The sequence below is a fragment of the Odontesthes bonariensis genome, chromosome 3 (genome assembly GCF_027942865.1).
Source record: "Odontesthes bonariensis isolate fOdoBon6 chromosome 3, fOdoBon6.hap1, whole genome shotgun sequence".
Taxonomy (NCBI): Eukaryota; Metazoa; Chordata; class Actinopteri; order Atheriniformes; family Atherinopsidae; genus Odontesthes; species Odontesthes bonariensis.
The window spans coordinates 27,036,569-27,061,149 of NC_134508.1; the positions used below are offsets into that span (position 1 = coordinate 27,036,569).

General features: G+C 42.3%; 1 protein-coding gene across 4 annotated transcripts in view; it reads left to right on the top strand.

Annotated features, from left to right (window-relative positions):
- Positions 1–24,581, top strand: part of pax7a (paired box 7a) — a 43,628-nt gene that overhangs the window by 13,290 nt on the left and 5,757 nt on the right. For all 4 annotated transcript variants that reach the window (XM_075461348.1, XM_075461351.1, XM_075461349.1 and 1 more), the window contains 3 exons: positions 7,566–7,765; positions 14,686–14,851; positions 15,292–15,488. In XM_075461348.1, coding sequence (XP_075317463.1) covers positions 7,566–7,765; positions 14,686–14,851; positions 15,292–15,488 — 563 coding nt within the window. The remainder of the gene's footprint in view (positions 1–7,565; positions 7,766–14,685; positions 14,852–15,291; positions 15,489–24,581) is intronic.

Here is a 24,581-nt window from a genome sequence, read left to right on the forward strand (position 1 = left end):
AACAGTAATTATGTTTAGCACAGTGCGCCCGCGCTCTCCCTCAGTGATGAATGAGGAACATTGACCATGGTCTGCTAGTTTAAAAATCGCCATTAGCCTATGCTACTTAGAGCCAGAACATTTAACATTTTATGCTCTTGATGTGCTGCACCAATGAAATATTCATTTGTTTTTAATTGTGCGTGTGTTTTCATAACCACAAAAACAATAAACATGTTCCCTAAGTGTTGCAAATCAGAAATGTGTTTTCCTCCTACCAAGTTAAAATGTGAAAGCGCTTGTCCAAACAGTGGGGTGGAGCTCCTGTCCTCGCCGACAAAATAACAACTTCAAATGTTGTCCCCTCTTTTCAACTAATGGGCTTATTTCTGCATCGTCAGTCATTCTCTCCTTGGGGAATATGTAGTCTCAGTATAAAAAGCTTTTCTACTGTGCACATTACAATCCCTCAATATGGAGGGCTCTCAGAAATTAATGCCAAGCACTGTAATGCTTCACTGTACCCAGAAAAAAGCTCTTTATAGGAAATATTCATTAGATTGTTGTACATAAAGGAGCTCTTTGGGAACTGTTTTTTAAGGGTCTGTGGTACACAGATGAGCATGATTTTTTTTTTTAAAAGTTTTTCAGGACATGCGTTTGTCTGAAATTTCGCAACATTTATGCTGTTTTTATTAGATTTTACTATAAAGATATCCAATGTCAGGAATGTACAGGAATAATGGAGGATTCTGTTTTGTTTAAACTTGTGAGCAAAAAGCAAAAGGAGTGTTGTTATGCAACATAAAGTCACCTGGAAAAAACTGAAATTTGAGTTTTCTTTTTTGTTGATTAAATATTTTGAGCTTTGTTCACATCAGTTCTTAGTTTTTCGTAGTTTCCATCATTCTATACTTTACCAACTTCTCTTAACTACATGGTTTTTTCAATGTCACAAACTTTTCCACAATATCTGCTGCCCATCCTTGTCCAGAAAATTAGGAAACTTCCTTTGGGCACATAAAAATGTCCACTGTGCATTCCTATACGCTGCCCAGTAATCTCTGCTTGGCTTTGTCAAGAAAATGATTTGTTCCTCCAGGAGACCTCGGCTCACAGCCCTGAGACGTAGCTGTTTGATTTCCTGCGTATGTTTTTAGAGTTTTTTGCCAGGGGACCGGAGCTCTGGCTCGAGTGCCATTTGGCAGAGACCCCCATGGGCTCCTCTTTACTTTCTTGTGCTCTCTTAATTTCATTACTTTCACTGTGACCTCAATTAGCAAAGACTTGGGCTCAGGCGGTGACATTCTGCTCCACAGAAGAGGAAACCTGGTGTGAAAAGGTGTATCGTCTGAAGTCTTAAAGGGTCCATGTGGTTCTTTTAGGTTGTTTTAGATCCCCTGTAATCTGGCTTTGTTCTAAAGAACTGACATTGTCGGGGAGGACTTGGTAATTTAGCAAATAAATTCATGATGACAACTTGCATGTTTGTCATGTTTGAAGCATATTTCTCCAAGCAGCTACATCAAGAGAAGCCCTACAAAAGAAGAGTTTACATTTTAAAAGCAAAACGTACACAGTGCTCTATGAAACAGACAATGTTCGCCTCATGTGCAGAGAATGTCTTAAAGTCAAAAGCAAACATTTATATTGTCGCTAATATCCCACTTTTAACCAGAAGTATATTAAAGAAAAAGAATCCCACCCTTCAAGCCCTTCACGCTTTCAAACTCAGGCAGCGCAGAGGCATGGGGAGTCAATATGTCAGCGTTTATGGATGCCCTGCAGAGCTGCACAGGGCTGTCAGGCCTCTATTCATGTTCTAATGGCCCCCTGAGGAGCTCGTCTCTCCGGGCTGAAAAGGCCGGGAGGCCCTGTGGACGCCCTGTTGTTGAAGGTGAGCGTGCGCTCTCATGGACGCGCTGCGCCTTCATCCATATGACAAGACTTATAAAAGAGCATCGCTCTCGCTGCTTCTTCTTCTCTGTCCCCTCAGCTTTCTCTTACGTGCCCCCCCCCACTCTCTCCCCACCTCAGACAGAGAGAAGGGGGCTAATTGTTTGTTGTGAGAGCCAAAGATTATCGAGCCTCCCATCTTTCTTCCTCCCTTGCCTTTTTCTCCTTTTTTAAAAGCCCCCTACTCCTTTTTTTCTAAAGACTGTGATTCTGTCAGAGAGACAAGGGAAGAAAAGTGTTGGAATTTTCTTGAGGAATGTCGACATAAGAGGGGATAAAATTCCCTCTCTGGCAGTAAAAGGTTATGTGTCCAGTCGCAAAAAAACAGGGTGCTCTTATCAAGTTTTATCAGATATTTGTTAAGGATGATGGAAGTTTGCATTAAGTTATAACGTGTATGAATTCTGCAAAAGCTACTGACAAAATCTCATAGTTCTTACTGTGTATTCTCACTTACTCCACTCAAAATGGATTTTGGCACAAGTGCCCGTGGCCCTCGGCCACCTGCCATAAACCAGTAATTGACATGATAGGCATGAGATAAAGCTGAAACCACAGACATCTGTCGATAAAGGTGAGCTGAGAATGATTTTAGTTTAGATAGTTGTGGTTTTTTAATGTCCTTATGTACAGTTACACATCTCATCCAGATTCAATTTTAGCTAAATGTCAAATTACGATCCAGAGAAGGTCACTGACAACCAGAGGAAATTGATGATGCATTTTGACTTGTTACCAGACCAAGTAAACGGTTAACTTGATTTTGCCACGTATTCAGTTAGTATGTTGATCTGAATGTTATAATCTAATATTTATAAATATATTCTAATTGAGTTTATGCTACGCTCACTTTTAGAGTTTAGACTTTGTTTTTCATTGCATGGAGATATCCACAGGAAAAGATTATTCAGAGACAATCTGTCTTTAAACCACTATGATTATCGTTGTCTTCTATCTTGTATTCACATAAGGGTCCTATCTCATACATCCTTTGGTAAATGCATTGAATCACATGCCTCCTTTAACTTGGCAACCCCTTTAGGATGAACAGGCAAGTGCATTAAACAGAGATGCCACACCATTCTCAGAAAAATGCAAATTGGGAAGTTGTTAGTTATTTGATGTTGCTGCACGATCCCCCCGCCCCCGAAACATCCCTCCACTCCAGTGTTAGTGGGTGAATTGCATGCAGTCCTGGGGACAGGCAGGGCTGTTTATATGCAGGCCTGGAGCAGAGAAGACAGCGCAGAGACAGATGCATGTCAGAGATAGCAGATCCCATCTGAGGCAGATGCTTCTTATCACAGGCCTGTTTGCATAATTAGGCCTTTTGGTATTCACCCCCTCTGACTGACAAAAAGTATAATTGCAGTATCAAATACAACAAAAGGTAGGCACAAAATAAACAAGTCAACATAAATAGGGAGAAAAGATGTGGTGTTATTTTTGTCCTGTGGGAAAAAAAGAGGGAGGAAAAAACAGCATTTTTAACTAAATCTGCTGTCAGTCACAGTCAACTGGTGCGACTCGGTGCTCAGAGGCTGGTCCCGTGGATGCCTGCAAAACACAGAGCGTGAGGCCTGATTGTAATTATGCTGGAACTAATATGCTTTTCAAAATGAGCCATTATGAGCTAATGCTGCACTGCCAAAGCCCTGTCTGTTTTTTGTCCCTCTGTCTTGGATAGTTTGCAAAGGTATGGCTAATGTTGAGGCTATAGGTTATAATATACAAGTGACAGCTACTTTACTTTAGGCTTGTGCTGCTCACAGGTGAGTGAGAGACGAGGGGTTTAAAGTCTGCTTGCTGCTGCAAAAGCACGATTTTATTTCACTTTCGTAATAGTAAAGTTTTTATCTTATTTTCTAACACATTGTTACATTATTTTCTCCCTTTTTTGTTCAAATTAACGTGTTGCACAGTCAAGTTTAATTCGTCTACGCCTTTTTAAGCCACTTCTTTGTTATGTTTTTTTTTTTGTAACATTTTTAGTTTGTTATACATACAAGAATGTTTTTTAGTCATGAAACAATTTTGTAAGATATTAGGTTTAAAATTGTAAAGGTTCGTTAATAAACCTAAAGGAGGTAAGTGGTGAAGTATCAGATCCACAAATTTAGCCAACATATTTCGACAGCCTGGTCGACATGAAGTTTATTGGTGTTGTTACGTTTTTATAAACTCGTAACCTTACAGATCACTTGGTTAATTGCCACATGGACAGCTGTCCATTTAATCAGTATTACCTCATCGTCTCAGGGGTAAAGGTGGAGGACTGGGGGAGTCCAAGGGTTTGGAGGGAGAAGAAGGAGCTCTGAAGGAGTGTAGCAGGGAGGGGGTCGACATGAGGGCTGTCTTAGAGAAAACAGGGTGATGAGGATCCCATCTGCCTATAGTGTGTCTGCAAGGTCAGCAGAGGAGCATCAGGGGAGAGAGCAGGCTTTAAACCTCACGGCAACCTTAAAACTATTAACTAGCACCTCAAGTCCTTCAAGAGCTGTGTTTTTTATCTAAACGGTCTGGTCAGAATTAAAGTATCATTAAATCAAAGTCACAGCTGGGTGAGAAGAGCTAATGTGGTCCTTCACACCTGCAAAGTTCATTTGTGGTTTGAAATTCTCCCACATTAATTAAACACGGTCAACCAGTTGTTGTTAGTGCAACATCATAGTTGTGCATTCTTACCCATTATGCAAGCAGAGTTCATAGCATTACTGACTGTTTTCTGTTTTGTTTTGTTTATTTTTTTCTATTTTTTATGATGTTCTTGAATAGCACCTGTAACAAATCTCCTTCTGGCAGCACAGTCTTCCACAAAGATCATTCGATTATTTAGCTATTTCAAACAAAGATCTCCAGATCTGCACCAAATTTCAATAAGTTCTTATTTGTCCATGCTACACCTCTCCACCAAATTTCATGAATATTATATACATGAATATTGAATTTTATAAAGATGGAAAGGTGGAATGATTGGCTATTTCTGTGCTGCGTCCTGATTCTAAGCAGGCATAGATTTGCGTTAACTTTGCATATGTTGATCAGTCTCTTGGATTGTTAATTGCATGAACAGCTCTATTACTGGTCAGCTAAATCTTTAAACTCTTTTGTATTGAAATTGTGTCATTAAGAAGCCATGAACGGTGTTGAAATGGGGGTTAAGGTAGCTTTTACTTAAACGGCCTCTGGTGTTATTCTTAATCTTAATCAAGCATTTACCTTGACAAAGAAGAGTGTAAACCTCATTCATTCCTATTTATAATGGATGCAATTTTAAATCAATATCGAGGTAAAACCTTCGAGAGCCCCTGGAGGAGAGAACACAACACTAATCATGCCCACTGGTTGGCACATAATGAGATTCTAATTGGACAATAAGTAATGAGACAAGGCATGAGTGGTTTATCAATATCCCATGGACCTGTGAATAGATCTTACAGCAGTCGTATATTATAAAGGTCTAATCAGAGTGTACATTTGTGCCTTGAAGGCCATTGAAGAATTGACCTTAATAGTGCCACAGGGATCTTATTTTGTCTTTTGTTATTTCATCTTTATATTAAACAAAACAGTCTGAAAGGTGTTTCTTTTGTCTTTCTGAATTTGTGCTTGTGTTTACCAATGTGTATTCAGACTCTGTCTCAGATTCTGTCTTACATTATCAAGGAGAGCAGCCAGGTGTTTCAGGACATTCTCTGTCCCCCACTCTCCAATAGAGTCTGCATATAGATGAGTTTACGTTCATCTTCAGCTCCATTTGTCTCCATACAGCCTGTGCCGTGTTCCATTTTCCCTCACTCGTTACAGACAGGGCTGTTGACCTTGTGCTTCTGGTTCATGCACAAGAGCAGATGTGTTGGCTCTGCGGGCTTAATGACGAGCTGCAGTACAAGTCATTGCCTCTTGAGGTTTATCAGTCATCAGCCTGGTAGCATGCTAAATGTGACACAGATTGCCATAGAGGTTTACTTGCAAAATAAAGTCGTGGAATGTGCCTCAAACAAAGGAGAGGGTGAGAAAATTATTTAGGGAGGAGAAGAGTTTGGTGTCTGTCTCAAAACCCCTTCGAGCTTGTCTCAACTCGGACCCCGACATCTCCCTGTAGGGACAGAGAGGTGACTTTGGAAAGTGATCTGAAGACTGCTGGTCTGGTCTCAAGTGTCGTCATGGCAAGTTACTGGGCAAATGGATGTACGCATCCTCATGAAAACCAACAAAGGGATATGTGGTGTATGTACATATTCAACTTTGTATGTTCAAGGGTGTTCTGCAGCAGAGTGAGCTCGTGCTTCAAGAATCAATCTTTATTAAAAAGGATAAGACTGAAGAATTGATTTAATGAATGCGGCCTCATGTCCTGTGGCCACATGTAATCCGCAGAGAATCATTGAGCATGAGCTCAGGGGGACAAAAAATGTTCGTAGAAGACTCATAGAGTGGCCTGTAATGATAGTCTCCATATAATCCCATAATTCCTTGTTTAATTAAACTCTGGAGCTGGCCTTGAGATTCCGCCAGCTCTGTTGCTCTTTTGTTCTCACAGTTGTTATTTGGAGGCAAGGTCTGAGTATTCTTTTGTCCACTTAAACTGAAAGATTTGAGTAGAGTGAGCAGCAAAGACTGATCTGAGCGGTTAAACAAAGAATTAGATTCAGGCGAGACACTCAGGTGAGCATTTTCATTTGAGCTGGATGGCAAAGGGGCCTCTGTCAGTAGCAGAAATCTCTTCTTGCACCCTTTTCTTCAATATCTCCCTTTATTTCTCTCTCCCACACTTTCTGGACGGTGCATGATGCAATCCAACAAGGCCTGGAGCAACACTGGCACATCACTCTGCCTTGTCAATGTCTCAATGAGGAAATTATGAAAATAAGAATTTTATGACATGAAATGAAAAGGGCCATGTAGTTTGAATAGACATGCAGAGGAGGTGAAAATGATGCAATTTTCTAAATTCAGTTATAATGGTAATGTGCAATGGGAATACGTATTTGCTGTCAAAATTTTTCCCTGTCGGCCTGGATTGTACAGCTTTGTGCTGTATCTATATTCCTCGAGCAAAAATTCAGCTTAGTTGAATGCCTAAAAAGTAATGTAAAATATGCTCTAATTCGTTTAATGACAGCAGGTGGAAACACATGGGGTTGAATGGTTTTGGTGTGATATTGTGTTCCATTTTATACACTTTGGCTGAGCTGTATATGAGCAGTGTGCCCTGGGCCAATGACAGAAAAAAACCCGGCTGAGCAGCAGCAAGGTGGCCTGTGCAGATTAACCCCTCTACCCACCAACACCCCACTCCCCCTCAGCTCTCAGCCTCCACAGCCTCTGGGGCCCCTCTCACACTCAGGATTGTATATCAGGGCCTCTTCTATATTAAATAAATATCCACAGATTAAGATAATATTCTCCCAGTTGTATATTGAGAGAAAAGTAGCTGTCATTTGAATCCCCTCTGAAGCCAGCCCTCTTCTCTTCAGCGACAAAAGAGGCCCTTTAATGTGCAGATAATGCCTTTATTTTCTACAAACACCCCTCAGTTTTACCCAATTCACACAAAAGACCTCTTAACTCAATTCTTATTACATGATCACACAGATGACCTTGTGCCCCTTTTCTTTTCACCTCAGGTAACCGCACAGATGATGGTTCAGACATAGATTCGGAGCCCGACTTGCCACTGAAGAGGAAGCAGAGGCGCAGCCGCACCACCTTCACTGCTGAGCAGCTGGAGGAGCTGGAGAAGGCTTTCGAAAGAACGCATTACCCCGACATCTACACCAGAGAGGAGCTGGCTCAGAGGACAAAACTCACAGAGGCGAGAGTACAGGTTAGACAAACAGTAGCAGTACTCAAATTGATAACCATATATTATGCATAGTAAGGCCTGCATGAAAACACTATCTCTGGGTATATCTGGACGGTTGTTACCAAATTTCTTAATATTTTCAGACACCCATGACAGAGTAATCAGCAACCAGTTATTGTTGTTTCAAGAGGCAATGAACCTGCTATTGATCTAACAGCCATGATATGGTGTACTGTTTTTTATAGGGGCTACTTTAAGACAAAAGTAGTTTCTGGGATGTGACTGAGACAAAATTACATTAAGCAGAAATCTCAAAGTGGAACATTGCATGGTTGATGCATCTGATTATTTTTTGTGTCTTTATCACTCAGGTGCAAAAACCATTTAAAGTGCATGTGAAACTGATATTAAGCTGAAAAACTTCAACTGTCCACACCTGTGTGCAGCCTTCACAGTGCAGCAAAGATCACAATTCTCAGGCAAAAATGCAACATTATTTTCCTTAATTTAACCATGGCAATGATGTATTCATCCACCAGGGCCATGTTTCCCTTTTTTTTTAAATCATATTTCACAGTGAAATGTAAGGGAATTTGCTTCTCACTATTATCCCTCATGTTCAAGAAAAATGGAAGAAATACTTCCATTCTTCGTGACCTGAGACAACGGAGCCCACTCTGACAGCCTGAGTGCCCTACAGTTGTAGATTGTAAGATTGAAGGAAGATGTGTACAGTAGAGTTACAGCAACAGCTGTTCTTCCAAAGATGGAGGGGGAGAGAAAAAAGAGGAGAGGAGAGAAAGGGAATGCATTCCTGATGGATTTCTCATTTCGGCCTTTGGCCAGAATCTCATCCCATCACTTTCAAGCTCGCCGCTGCTTGTAAAACCCTCCACATATCACACAGGGTTCTTCATCCTCTCTAGGGACCCCATGCCCCGACAACAACATTAATCAATCAGCCGCTAGTGAAAAAAAAAGAAAGAAAGTCTGTGGCACCCCTCTCCTCTTACCACAGTCGTTCACACTCACGCCAAAGCTCCCAAAACTCCTCACCGCATGCTAACTGTTCATCACACTACAAACACGCAGTTTGGGTAACTGATTCCACACATGTCTTTGTCCATCTTGTAACCCCCCAACATGCAAGGGTGTCCAATATGTCTGAGTGTTTTATGCCTCACTCAGGGAAAGAGAAATATATCTCACGACTGTTTGTTTTCTTTTTGGATTTAGTGCCTAACAATTAAATGCAAGAGATAGAAAAGTGAAAGCCTCATTTGTGATTTTCTTGATTTTGATCATTTTTATTTGGAAAGTAAATTAAATTTTGCATTTTGTAGATTGAGTTACAAACAATCATAACATTGCAAAAAAAATAGCCACAGGAGTGACCAAACCAAATTTTTTGCCTCACAGTTAAAATTATGAAAACAAACGCATTGGCTCAGTGCCTCTCAGAGTCCTTATAAAGGACAGTGACACCTCATTTAAAGGAATAATTCATGCTTGTATCAACCACTGTGTATTTATGGAGCAGCTTGCCAGAAGTGGCAAAACATGAGGGCAAGAGAAGAAAGACATCTGAGTGACTGCAATCTCTTTGCAGTTAGATAATAGACTTAAATGATGTCATGTGAAAATCTGAGGAATTTGAGTCATGGCTATAATTTGTTAATGCTGTTTTCCTCATAATCTAATTCTTTGAGGCTTTGAAAGTCTCTAAAGGTCAACTCAAATTTAATTTTCTGAGAAGGTTATGAAGAAAAGGGTTCTGGTAGCCAAAATAAATAATACCCAAAGTGATGCCGCAGTTTGCATGCTTCAAGGAACACATGGTAAACAGTAACTTTGGTAAAAGTCTGATAGTTTTTCTACAAATGCATCACAGGTTTGTAAACTGATTTCCTAGTGGCTACTGGACATACCTCATAAGCACAATTAACATCTTTTTAAATACCTTTAAACCAAAATGAAACCAATGTGAAAGAATGCTAAAATGTAAATTTGCTGGTGTGTACATGAGAAGCTGTCCACCAGCTGGGCTTCCATATTAGTGTCCAAATGGCCCATCACAGGCCAGAAGAGAGGAGACCCTTTGGCCTGAGCGCAAAGCTTCTCCAGCACAGCTGCAATGACGCATCTTCCAGATGTCGTTCAGACACTAACCGCAGTTTTAGGCTGAGGGGGGGTTATGGCAGGGTCTCACACACTCATATTTTAACTCGAATATGTGTGAGCTGTCATGGTTCACTGCTATCCATTTGTCATTAAACATGGTGATAATGTGGAAAGCAGTTTTTAGGTCGGGCGCAGAGGTAAACTGTGTGCAGAGGGCCTCTGTAAACATGGCACTCAAAGCTGTGCTGTAAATTAAACGGCTAGATTCTTGTAGAAGTGACGAGTGTTTGGCTTAGCGCTGACTCAAAACCTAAACTCATAAACAGAGCTAACTCCCTTCTGCCTGCCCTTGCCTGCCATCTTAAGAACCTTTCACCATCTATCTTGATCAGCCCCGCTGCCCCTTTCAGGGGAGCTACTGGCGCTCCCGTACCACCATGAGCCCTACAATGGTTTTATCACCCCAGCTGACAAATTGTGTGATGTGATCCATATCTTTCAACAATTAGTTCCAGGCTGTCTCAGTAGGAGGGGATGCTGCCAAGTCTACCTTCACTATATCCTCCACTGATGCAGTGTGCTCTGCCACTTTCCATCTGATAACCCCTCAGTCTTAAGAGGAGCAGGCAGCAAAGCCACTCCATGAGAGCATCGTTCATGTCCGCTCCCTCTGAGGGGTGGACCAGGTGGGGGGAAGTGGCGAGGAGCGAGAGATGTACAGGCAATCGGCAGCAGGTCGCTGTAAATCAGCTCTTTCAGATGAAGCAAATTACATTCCCCTCCTATTTAGACTGAAGTTTTTAAGAGACTGACTCCTGAGTCTTGGCTGAAGCGCTTCAGCTCAGCATGCCGCTGCCGGCTCGCTTTACCAAATCTGTCACATAGGTCCTCTTTCATTACCAATAAACATCCTGCATGTAGCTATTATAGTTAGTAGAATCTAATAAGGCATAAGCATAGCTTTTTACGAAGCGTGCAAATCAATTTGGTAAAAAGTTTCTTTCTCTATCTGTGGCTTGTGCTGGCCTGAATGCGAACACAGGGAAAAGGCCTATATGGAGTCTTTTGATGGCCTTTATAGCTGTGTGGTTCAGAGTCGTACAGCTGAGTTCAACCTGATGCAGATCTTCTTAAGCAGTTTTTGAACATAGCTCATGAAAATATGATGTAATGAGGATGTTTCCTCATTGTCTTACTGTCAGCCGTGTTTCAATAGAGCCGAGTGGTAGCAACCAAACCCAACAGGCAACTGTATTCCCGCTAGTGCGGGTTTACTTTTCATAAAGGAATAAATAGGATTTGTGTAGATTGAAGGGGAGAAATTGTTGCAATGCATCAGTGTGAATGTTCTAACACTTTCTTATTATTAGAATTTAAATGACTTTGGTACAGTGCCTCTGTACTCCTGATACTTATCAAGCTAATCCCACTCTCCTCACAAATTCACACTCCTAGCTACTACTAATTAGCATAGTGCCAGTCTGGAAGGCAAGCAGGGAGGGAATCAGAGGGGAAAGAAGAGGGGAAGCATAGAGAGGGAGGAGGTGTTAGGCAGGGGAGGAAGAGGATGAGGAGGAGGGGGGTATTGCGTGGTATGAGACAGAAGAGGATTTGTATGTTGAAGCTGGTTGCATCACCTCCCTGTGTTTTTGTGGGTATGAAGTCAGCAGCACATTTTGTTTTGTCATTATCTCTCGGCACTCGGTATTCATCTACCGAATGTTGCAAATTGGCTCCTGAAACGCGTCACACATTCAGGACTTGTCTTTGGCAAAATAATTCATGGAGGATTGGATAAATGGGCAATTCTAAAATGTGAGTGATCCTGTTTAAGAGGAACAACATAAAGGATTTTTTTTTACTGCTGTGCGGTGTCACGCCTTTACAGTGTTGGTATGAGTGTGTATTATCACTGATCAGCAAAGGAAAATGCCATTTTATCGCTAGGAATCAATTCTTTTGACTGTGAATGGAAGATTAAGAGAGATGAATGGATGCATCAAGTCAAACATGAACCGGGGACTGAAACTGTGTCACTGCACAGAATGTTTCAGGTTTGTTACACAATTCCACATTTGAGGTTTGCACAAATAACCCCTGCTCTGGTTTTGCTCTAAACCTAGTTTAATTCTCCTCCTTTCTTCTCTCTTCTCCGTCTGTTTCTCGAGCAGGGTTAAGCTTGACTCTTGATGAGTTACAGCTCTCTCCTTCCCAAAACTTTCTCCACAATGAACCAGAGATGCAGACCTGTCCAAGCACACTAGATGCAGGGAAGCCTTTTAGTTCATGCAAACAAGACAGAAGTGAGCCACATGAATTTGGCTGCACTCTTGTAGGTAGATAGGGAGACACAGAGGAAGCTCTCTGTTCTGCAGGGAATTAAACCGGATTGGGGAGAGCAGAAGAGAATCTCTGGTCCAAGGTGACTTTGTGATCAGGTTCCAGAGCACAGCCTCAAATCCTCAACTTCAGGCTGTGTGTTCGTCAGTATGAGAATGGACGTGTGCCTGTAGAAGACTGTGCTTGTAATGTATGCATGCGTGTGATTGCATATGGACACATGTGAATCGCCACTTGAGTGCGTTTTTATTACTGTCTGTGCTGTGAGCCTGATGACTGTTGAAAAAAGCCACTCAGTCTCTGCCACATAGTTTTCCCTTTTCCCATATATTAGTGGGGATGTATAGCCTACACTGTTTGTGCATGATTACTTGATGGCGCTGGCGCCTGTTTGGTAGAGTGGCTTATTTTATCAAAGTTATGTGGCAGTACGCCTACCCAAATCCAAAGAATACTGCAAATTCCAAAAGATTATGAAGAAACTGTAGACTTAAATTCATAGATTTCCCCTATTTGAAGTTGTCTGGCAGTAGGAATAAAAGGAGGAGAATTCCACCGCACATGTTTGCATGCACAGATGCAATTCCACATATGTCTTTCAAGTCATATAAAACTAAGCATTGATTGACCAGCTATACTATTAGTTTTCCCCTCAGTATAATTTTTTGCATGACAAAATCATATGTTGTTCAAACATGATATGTTATAGTGTTGCTAAGACAGAGATAATAAATAAAACGTTGTTTTAATACTTGAAACTTGAATAGAAGACATGAAAATCAATAAAAATTTAAGGTTTATAAATAAAGTTGAAAGTCGCAAAACCGAAACTCAAATGAAACTCCGAAAAAGAAAAAATGAAAGCCAAATGCGACTTCAATATTTAAGAGAAGTTGTGTCTGCCATGATGGAGCACCTTCTTCCAAAGCTTGGATGACAAAGGGGGAAGGAAGTTAAAATGAGCATAAAAGAGGGGTGGGGTGAGTGGATGAGGTCGGAGGTGAAGTGGCACTGCAGGGTGGGGTGATCAGGAGTGTGTGGAAGGAAGGGGTGTGCACCCCCCCACCATTCCCACCACCCATTCCCCCTCCTCTGGGCTAGGCAGCTGTTTGTCTGGCCCAGCTGGAGCTTAGTTCAGAGCTCTGACCACGCTCCACTACATCCCAATAGCAGAAGTTTCACTGGAGCCACACACCACATTTGTTTTGGAATAGCTAATTGAGGGATTCAGACCTGGTCTTTAGGAGCAATCAGGCTTGAGTTAAAGATTTCCTGTTGGTTTTCCACTTTGACAACTGAGGTTTGGCCTATTCTCAAACACCAGCACAGCCATTGCCTGTTTCATCTTATTTTCTTCCTTGTAAAGTGAGCAAAAGGCAAAAAGGTAGCTGGTCTTTATAGAGGCAGCGAAAAAGAACCACATTCGAATTAAGATCTCTTCGAATTAAGACCCCTTTTAGGCCTATACGAGTTTATATGTATGTTTGTGTGTACAAAAAGAGGCAGCCCCCAAAGAGCAGAGGACGTCGCTGTGTAAGTCCCCTTGAAAGTGTCCCTCTTTAAGACCTGTTTAAAAGGGACGCCCCCTCTTTGTGTCCACTGTTCTCTGTGGCGTATGGAGGGGCTTTTGTCCCCCTCTTTCATGTGCTCTCACAATAGCCCTGGCCGTTTGAAACACAACAGTAGATGAACTGCGCTGACAGTGTATTAAACTCTGATGAATTGCCTGTGCGAGGCATAGATCAATGTCCTTCAACCCCAAGCACACAGTGAAGCCCGGGCCTTGTCTTGGTTAAATGGAACAGGTTGCTGGCTCTTTTCAAAAGGCCTGATTATATTCATGTTTTGTTGAAGCAGAAGCCTTTTTAAAATGTGTAAATCTTTGCCGTTCTAAAGAGTGGTATTTTGTTCCCTTTCATTCAGAGAATTGACATTGTGTGTCTGTGCTTTTGGTGCTGCATTTTGTGAGCTTAATGCTAAAACTTGTCTCTCTCTAAAGCTGAAGCACTTCTCCCTCCTTAAAATGACTTTTCCAGCTTGGAAATCAGTCACATAAAACAACACATCAGCAGCATAACAGATACTGTTTCTCTGTATCTCCAGATAAGCGATGCCTTCTCCCAAACCTTCTCTGACAAACATACTTGAGGAGTGTGAGGCACAGGCTGGTTGCCTGCCTCTGACCTTTTAGTGACTTCTTCCCTCTAACGGGGGCTTGGAGCACCCTGTTTACACAGATCATAACCTCAACCACTTAGGAACAGCAGGAACGAACCACAGAGCTCCCACATGGGCTGCAGACCCTCAGCTAGAAGCCAGCAACACCTACCAGCAGATTTTTCACGTGGCGGGACTCTACCGAGAGTCTGAGCTCACACAAGCAAAAATAGTGTTTAAATGAATGAGACTCAAAAAATGTTCAAAGCTAAGAATAAACATGCTTTTGTTTTGAAATGTATTTGTTTTAACTTATCTCACAGGTGTGGTTCAGCAACAGGCGGGCTCGGTGGCGTAAGCAGGCCGGTGCCAATCAGCTAGCGGCCTTCAACCACCTGCTTCCTGGAGGATTCCCACCAACAGGGATGCCAACTCTACCCACATACCAGCTGCAGGAGTCCAGCTACCCCGGCACCACACTATCACAGGGTAAAACTCATACTTCCTGCAGTATAACATCCAAAACATACAGTGTGCTGTGTGAGATTAATCCAATTTTTGTAAAGATTACATTAGTCCTGTTTATTTGTGGTATGCCATCCATATTTCATGTACATGTTAATAAAGTTGTAAGAATCATGTGCTTGCATATAAGAACCATGCAGCAAGTAGTTATCTTTACAATCACATCTTTGTCACAGAGGAAAAAAAAAACAAGTCATACATTATGAGTTGGGGTCATGCCAGTGCTTTACACTTTTCATGAATAAACATGTTTGTACTTTCTAAAGAATTTTCAGGAAGGACACTTAATGTATGACTTATGACTCTGAGCTTTAATTTTGAGGACACTGCCTTGAGGATTCTTGTGCCCCTGCTCAGATTTTTGACCTTGATTTGTATGTTGCATATGTTTTTTTGTGTGTCAGAGGGCAGCAGCACATTGCACCGACCCCAACCCCTACCTCCGTCTTCCATGCACCAGGGAGGTCTGAGCGCTGACAGCAGCTCTGCTTATGGTCTGTCATCCAATCGCCACAGTTTCTCCAGCTACTCCGATACATTCATGAGCCCCTCAGCATCCAGCAACCACATGAACCCTGTCGGCAACGGGCTCTCCCCACAGGTCAGTCCAACAGGCTTTACGTTTGGTATATGCCTGAATATGCTCTGAATTTAATGTTCCCTCATAGGTGGTGTTAACATTCCTTGGTTTACTACCACACTTCTCCTCCACTTCCTCCTCTCACTGTTCAGAATATCTAATTGTATTTAACTGAAATTAAAATTGCGAAATAGCATGTTCAGCAAAATAACTGGCAGTGTGGGCTTTTATATTCGCCTTTCCAAAGCCCTGGATTTATTTTAGCTACTCCAAATTGCTACATTTGTAAAACAATTGGATTAACATCAACAAATTAAAATTCATCTTGATAGCATGGCAAGTCCTCAAGCTGTTCCAAACAGCAGTTTCGACTTTCCTGGGACGTCTAAATCCTGCACAGCGCAGTGAGAACACATGCAGATGAAATAATTAGCTAAAGCTTATAAATGTAGACCCATAATCTTCTTCACGTAATTGTCTGCAGCTGGAAGACTCCAGTGCTATGTGTGATTTTGTTCATGTCTTTTACTGCATGATTTCCAGGCAGCTCTGTCTGCTGAGTGACAAATGCTGTCGGCATGCTGGTCACTTCATCTGCTCTTATGCACTCTTCATATGATGATAAGCCTCTACATTTCTACTCTACTCCCGCTCCTCTTTGCCATCTTAATGCATCGAGCTGTATGTGAGGTTTGTTTGCCTCCCTCTCTGAAAAGCTCTGGATTTCATTTGTTAACCTCTTTTGGACACCTCCATTAACGAGCGTTTAAATGCGACTCTATGGTAAGGGTTGAGCTTTAAGTAGCACAGAATGAAAAATTATTTTTATTGATGCAAATCGTGTGTACGGACTGAATTATACACAATTACCCATCAATACTGGCCAGTCTTGCCCACCCTCACCAACAAGATGTGGTTAACAAGCAGAAAATAAGATTGAAATGGTGTGTAAAGAGTTGAAAATGAATTTCAATGCTGCATTTGTCCACAATTACCCCGTCGTTCACACGTGTTTTATTGGGAGTTTTTTTTTTTCTTCTTCAAATATTTCTCAAAGCAGATTGGAAACATTCTTGGTATTACCCTCTTTCTTCACAGAAGAAAGAATTAAGGATTTTGTGACAAAAAAGAGATTTTCTCTCCTGCTGGAGCGACGGAGGATAACATGGAGGCTCACAGCGTGTTTGATTGTTAATCGTGGCACAGGGGTTTTAACTGCTAATGCTCTCACTGCAAACCTGCAGAAAAACACCAGGAACATGGGGTGTTTTTTTTATTTTTTATTAATGGGTCTTTCTAATACTGGCATGGGGTGCACTGTCGCTTTCTCTCCTCTTTGCAGGCATTCAGGAATGTGTTGGGATATTAAACATTTCCTGTCATACTGAGGATTAGGACAGGAGCCTTTGGGCAACTGTATAGCATGAATTCCAGTATTCAATTACTCTATCGAGAGTGATTGATGAAAACCTCTGCGAAGACCCAACTGTCATGCACTTTTTTTGTTTATTGTTTATTTTTTTGTTTCTCTTTTTTTTAAAGTAAAATTGTGGATTCTGTGTTCAGCATATGCCGCTGACGTTTTGACTCCACAGTTATTCGTGCTGCACTGAAGTGAAATGCTTTGAATGCATACAGAATGTTGTGTAGCATTCCTATCAGTCTCTCAGCATGTAGATGGATATTCCCACTGACAGCAGAATCGGAGTTCACTCTCTGGTGCAGCATCCTGCTGTGCTGGGCAGCCCTTCTCACTTCACAAGCATGTGGTTATCCACATAAAACTCACCACACAAAAAACTTGCACTATAAACACTCCGGTTAACTTCAGACCTGGCTTTAACTTATCTAACATTTACATTAAACCAAAAGACAATCTCATAGCAAATTTAGTCGTAGTTGTGAAAATTACTGATATTCTACACCTCAATTCATGATTTTCCCTGCTTTTCTTTCCTATAATGGAAAAAAAAACAACTCAAAGAGACTCTCTATCGAGATGGAAATGAGAATTTGATTTTGTAAGTTACAGATGGCGTCTGTTTGCAGGAGATATGCTTGTGCACTGGTATGTGCAAGCTATTTCTTCAAGTGCCTGGCATCGATCGCCTTGCAGTTGCTGTAAAGATTGACAAAAATTCTGTGATTCGTAGTAAATGGGCTGCGGTGGCGAGGTGCCAAGTCTGTAATGGAATCCTGCAGCGTTCAGCAGTCCCGACAGGAGCTCGCGTCCATCCCAATCCCATAACCTATCCCGACAGCACGCATTTTCCCATTACATGCAGTCAAAATGCCATCCACACCCCAAACTGGTCGCTGTCATTGTGGGACATACAACATGTTTGGCTGGTTGATGGAGACTGTATATTAAGGGGCTGTGAAAGTGAAGCTGTGGCTGACTGGGCGAAAGGTATGAAACTAGAAGTATGTCTTGTTGCTGGTCTTATTTCATTTAGTGGGACAGCAGGTGTTGGAAAAAGGGAAAACCAAGGGCATGGAGGACGGGCATTCCAGTATTTTGAGTTCAACCTCTCAGCCTTACAGTTCACCATCACAAAATCTCAATTTTAAGTTTTGCAGGCTAAGGAACAAAAAACCAAACTATCTTTTGACCGACAGTTTTGTTTTAAGTAATGACAGGCAACACTCAATCTTCTTAAAAGATTACAGTTTACTTTCAACAAAGGCAAGTAATATGAGGCTGCAAGACGACCTTTAGATACTTTTAGATGATTTTCTGAATTAGGCTTCATGGGCGTTGCATTAGTGTGAAAACATTATTGCATGACAGGGACACCTGCTGGGAGAGGAAAGAAAACAACTGCACTGGCTGGAAAGCCGCAAGATGAGCTGGGCGGCACAACTTGGGTTGCACTCCTCAATTTCAGGGAATACAAAGAACAAGAAGCATTTGCAGAATAAAAAGTGCGAGCAGAGCTGTAGCAGGGGGCTCACAGGTAACGTCTTCAGATAGCGTGATAGGGCAAGCGTTATTCCTGTGAGCTGGATAAGTGTGGTGGAGGGAGATTTTATTGCAGTTTTGATGAAGGAAGTTTGCAAAGTTTTGTGAGGAACTTTTTTTTCTGTTTTGCAGTTTTGTGAAAGTGTTATGTGTTTTGGAATGACAAGGATGTGCGTGTATGTATCTGAGGAGGGCCTTTGGGCTGTGTGAGTGGGCCGGGCCTACGCACACACACTTATATACACACACACAAACGTACACAGGATCAGAGGCAGAGCGGCTCTCACCCCTGCCTCCCTTTGATCTGTGTCCCCAGGCCTGCCTGCCCGCGCGGCGCTGCACCGTACCACGCACGCTGACACCATGCTCACCAGCGACTCCCCACAACTGTCTGAGAGAGATAAGCCAGGGGAGACTCCAAACTGTGCTGCTGCTCTTCCATTAGCTAGCGCAGACGCTTCTTTTAAAAATGGGATGAATTATTTTTAAGAGGCAAGCTCTGCCGTTGCCAAAAAAAAAAAAAAAAAAAAAAAATGGAGAGGGGGAAATATATGGAACAATCTGGAGCTCTGGCTTCATTCCGCCTCCCTCCCTGACTTCTAACAAGACATCCTGCACCTGAATACCAATGAGAGGGGGAGATTCATGTAGTCCCCCACATTATTAAAACTTGGGCATTAAGCCTCTCACCGGGCACAGTGTCAGCTGGCAGGCTCCACTGACAACAAATCAAAGGGGATGAGCACATCGCCTGCATTCATAGCTCAACCACTCGCAGAGCAAGTGGGGGAATACATACTGGTTAATTAGAACTCCCATTAAAACAAATACTGTTTCAATTTGGCAAGTATAAAAAAAGATGTAAGAAGCTTTCAGAAAAAAGAGACCTGCTGTTGGCAGTTGCCAAGAAAATCCAGGGACTGTAAATCATATCCACTGGCTATACTGTTTCTGAACAGATTATTAGTGTTTTCTGTTGTTTTCGAACTCTGGGAAAAATTTTTCACCACAAATGTTCCTTTACGTGCACTGTAGTTGTCTTGTATTGGTCTTCTCCATGTCGCTTTGCTTTAATGGCATGCAGACGCGCCAGTATCAGCTGTAGCTGTTGCAGAGTATGACTAATTTGGGTTCTCTGTCAAAAGAGGAGGCTCTGGGACACTTTTAGAAATAAGAATCACCACTCATACAGCACATCATAATCAGAGCTGCAGCTTTAAATGTTGACCTCCTCCTCTAATAGTGCTGCATCTCTCTAGCATCCACGCACCAGAGCCATTTGTTGCTCTCTCCATCTTTTAAGTCTCTCGAGCAGCCGAGTGCTGCCATTTTCTTTTTCATTCCAAAATATTTCTGCTTGGGCGCTCGGTGTATTCATAATCTATTTTTCACCTACCAACCTTGCTTCCCTCTTCTTGGCTTTTTGTCATCCAATGATGCCTTGCCAATAGTGCTTTGCGTTCTCTCCCTCTCCCCACCTTCCTCTCCTGCTCCAGCTCTCTCCCCTGGAGAGGCAGCTCTTCTCCCTACGCCCAGATGAAAGGCTATGGCGGACAATAAAAATGCTATTTAAATGCAAGGGTGTTTGTGTGCGGGTGAGAGATATTTCCTGCTGAAAGTGAGCTGCTGCATCCTGATAAATAGTAAATATAAGGGAATGTGATTTACATTTATCTTGCAGAGGCAGCCAATATGAATTTCAGTAAATCCTAGAAGATGGGGATTTAAGGAGAAAAATGACTGAGACTGATTCACATGCTGTGTGTCCCACGCAGCTGAAATGCCTATAAGGTGGAGAGTCGCCCTGCCTTTATTAAAGTATAGTCGCAGACATCGATCCTATCTTAAACATTTATTACACACAGACATACACAGTGCCACAAGCTCATCTGTGGAGATTTCCTGCCTCATGCGCACACAATGTGAGGGTGACCCATGCCACAATAATAATAATAATAATAATAATAATAATAATAATAATAATAATAATAATAATAATAATAATAATAATGATGATGATATAAGTCAGAGGTAACAGACTGCTGCACAGGGGAAGTGTCTCTGTCGCAAATCCCGCATGACTCATCTCCTCAGGGGCTGGGGTCAGGGTGCAGGGGGTTATGGGATGGCTGGGGAGGAAGGAGGGCTTGTCTGCTGTGAACCTGCCCTGCTAGCCCAAGGTTTGGGATGGTGTCTAGCTGCATGTGGTTCCTGTTAGTTCCAGATGCCACTCTGACAGGTGCATAGCTGTGATTAATACACTCTGACTTCTTCCCTCACCCATCCTGTCTGTCCTTCCCTCTTTCTTTCTGCGTGTCCCTCATTGGTTTCTAAACTCTGTCCACTTTTCCTCTCCACTATACGCCCTTTCGAAAAGTTTTACCAGCACATACAGCATTTTTCCTTTTAAGAATAACAAAATCCAGAAACATTAATATTGCCAGCAAGCTTCGTTGCACTCGTCTCCTCCTTGACAAAAAAATGAGAATAGGGGAGGTTGTTGGGTCCTCAGCTGGTTGTCTTATGCAGCAGCTCTCACCTCTCAGTCTCCAGCTGAGAGCTATTTCACTATTTATTTACATATAATTATGGCTATGAGGGGCAGATATTAACACTGTCAAGAACAATTTGACCTGACATTTTTCACTAGACCTGGCCCCTGCTGTTTTCAGCAAACAGCCTCCTCCTCCTCCTCCTCCTTTTCTTCTTCTTCCCTCCCCCTTTTTTCTTCCTAACTCCCTCGATCCGCCTCGCCTTCCTCTTGGAGCCGCTCTCCCGCGCACACACAGTGTCTGCCTTGCTGAAATCACTCTCCTGGAATCAGAAAATCTGCCGTTTAATTTAGAAGAGGCGTCTGTGCAAGGTGCGAAGAGTTGAAGTCTGTGTGTGTGTGTGTGTGTGTGTGTGCGTGTGTGTACGTGTGCATGTGTGTGTGTGGGTGCACTGAGAGGGGGCCTCTCTTGTTCCCAGTGGCTGAATCCATCCCATAGTTACTCAAGCATATCACTAGCAGAGAATAGAGGATTGCTCCCCACACGTTCTCCAATTGCAGTCCAATAGACGGCATATTAACCTCTGGTTAGTGTAGGGCCAAGTTTATAGCTTATACTGTGGGACGTTTAGGAGGGAGGGGGATCTTCCTCCAGCTTGAACAGCTGTGCTTTCTTGAACGCTAAAGCTAGCATGAGTAAAAGTGGACTAGAAAGGATTTAGCTTAATGAAAATATGTAGGGGGTGTGGACAGGCCTCAAATAAACTATGAACTATATTCCATTTCCACTCCTTTAAGTTTCCTTTGTTGCATAAACAACTTAGTGGAGCTCAGATAGAAGAGACACAGAGTGGCTAACGTGTTGGGAGGAGTGACAGCTTGTTCCATTGCCCACTAATCGTCCTCATCTGTGCCTGACTTGTCAATGCCCAGATTCTGTCAGTGCCAATCAGCCACTTAATTGAACACAATTAGCACCCCACCTCAACCCCCCACATGCATTACATTCTTCAAAGGCCCATTTCGCTCCTTCCAGCACCAGCATCGCCCCCCCACACCCCGCCCTTCCTCCCGTACTACCTCTCATCCTGCCTCTGTCTCTTCATCCTGCGCCACTGGTTGAGGACACTTTTCAGTTTTTATTAATGTGCCGCGGCCAATTAACGCAGTGGCATGCAGGCCAGAGCCCATCATCTGCTGCCTGCCACCATCCCCGGCTGTCTGCTGCGGCCCCACGCCACCCCTCGCGCCACCTCCACCGTGACCAAAACGCTTTAATTCAATTTATGCAATCACTGTTATTTTTAAATAGTCATTTTGTCTGCTCAGATGAGGGGCCTTACTGCCCGCTGGGCCGGCCCTCTCATGTGAGGGATGGGGGAAGGGCGGGATGCCGAGGGAGTAAGAGTTGACTGACTTGGCAGGAGGGGGGGGGCTCCCTGATATTTTCATTTGTTATTTGCACCATTTGTTTTTGTTTTGTTTCAGGTTATGAAGAGTTTGACTTAGATTTTTAAAGATTTTGAAACAATAAAAAATAAGTTTGCCTGCATTTTTATAAGTAATTGTGACTCTTAACTTTTTTTTGTTTCCAATGTCAGACACTTTCCAGATACTGAATTTGTGTCACTTGTGGGTCACAGAATTAGACAAGATTCTCCCTGTATAATCACACCCTCCGGACTGGCCTTCAAATATTGATCTGAATTTCAGTGCCATCACTGTGGATCTTTAATCTTTCCCTGCTAGAGCGAGTATCAGCCAAGCAGATCTTCTAAGGTGCACAATGCTATTCTGCACCGCTCAGATAACTTACAGACATTTGGAGTGCTCAGTTTTCCCACTCAGCCCCGGTGACCTCTGCCTAACTTAAAGGTACATCTTGAGGGCATTTTGATTTGGGCAAAGCGAGGAGGTATCGGTGACAGAGGAACTAATCCAGTATTGCGCAGATTAAGAGTATTTGTGGAGTGGGGTGTGTTGGCGCTGGCGCTGGGAATGGAACAGAAGGGGTTCCTATCAGCTCTCCAGGCAGGCTGGCCCTCAGGCCAACGCAGTCCTACAGGAGTCTTTGTACTTCCCAAAGCCTCCACTTCCCTCTCACTCACTCTGTATCACTCTCTCCTCTGCCCCCTTCGCCTTCATTCTATAGTTTAAGGGCTATCATATCCTCAGTGCTCTATTTCCTCTCTTTGCACTTGTGAATTTGTGTTGTTATAATCCAGTGTGAGTCTGCACACTTATTAAGGTTTGGTGCCAACATGACAGTAGTATGATCTTAATGATTGAAAGTTGGACTATTAAGTCTAAAGAGATAAATGCTATACATTTTTTTTATTACATATGTTGTGATTTAGTTAACTAAAGGTTAATCATGCCAACAAATTAATTTCATGATATGTTTATTATAATAATTTTCAAGAATATGGCAAGAGGCATATTTGCGTTATCTTTTTTCTTACTGACTTTTCTTTTGGTTTTAATTTCTCTCATATAACTCCCAGCACTGTCTGTGTCACGTTGTTTTATTCTAAAGAGAAATTCAACAAAGAACAACTATTCAAACATTAGCGCAAACAAAAAAAATGTAATTTGACTGTTGAAGAAATTAGGGAGGTATGAAAGGGCCTCTTTTTGTCTCAAGTGTGCTATTTATTTATCTGAAAGGATGCACATTGTATCAATTTGTACTTCCCCACTCACTTTGCCACAGGCTGGAGGGCTCAGAAGTTGAGAGAATTAATTACTTTTTTTATTATTATTTATAAAGTAATCTATCTGTAGAGAGTGAGAGCAGAAAAAGAAGAAGGGGGGGAGTTGAGAGAGGGGCAGGGAACGCCCTGGAGCATTGTCCTTTAAACTAGGTCCTGGCTCACATTATCTCCCAAACCAGCACTCTCACAACGTCAAACAACAAACGAACTCCGAGCTGCTGAGGACGCTGTATGCAAGGAGGGAAGGGGAGGTGGGGGGGGGGAGCGGGTGATGGCGGGAGGAAGGAAGAGGAGCAGAGAGAAACACTGCTCTACAAGAACATGTTGTATGAATGTATAAAGAAGAATTTCCCTCTGCTCTAAAGTTTTACAAGAAATCAAACGCCACAAAAATGTGTCATTTAAGATCTGAGCTCCATCTGTGCGATGCTCCATCAGTACAGCACTGATACATTCAACTGTTCGTGATGAAGAATTTGAATCGAAGCCAAAAGCAGGAATAATGCACGTTGTGCCAAAATTTCATCCCTATAAAGTTGGTTTTATGTAGCGTGCAGCAACAGAAATATGTGAATGTATCCAGCCGTAAATGTTTTTTACGAGCTCTTGTGGCAAAGTATCATTTAACACTTAAATGTGAGAAAAAAAACTTTATGGGAACATCAAAGTGGCAAATTACAAATGACCTATGAATTGCTGAAAATACTGTAGATGTGGGCGAAAGAAGACAACTTTACTTATGACTCCAACCATAACAGATTAGTTCACCCCCATCTGTGTCCTCATCAGATTCAGCGTACAATGCTGAAACTGTATTGATTTTTATTTAGTAGTGTGAACACAATACAAATTAGAATCTGACCTCTCCAGTAAAATGTACAGTTTCCCCTCATGGACAACTTAACACACCATGCTCTTTTTTTGTGTGTGAGGACATCTGAAGGATA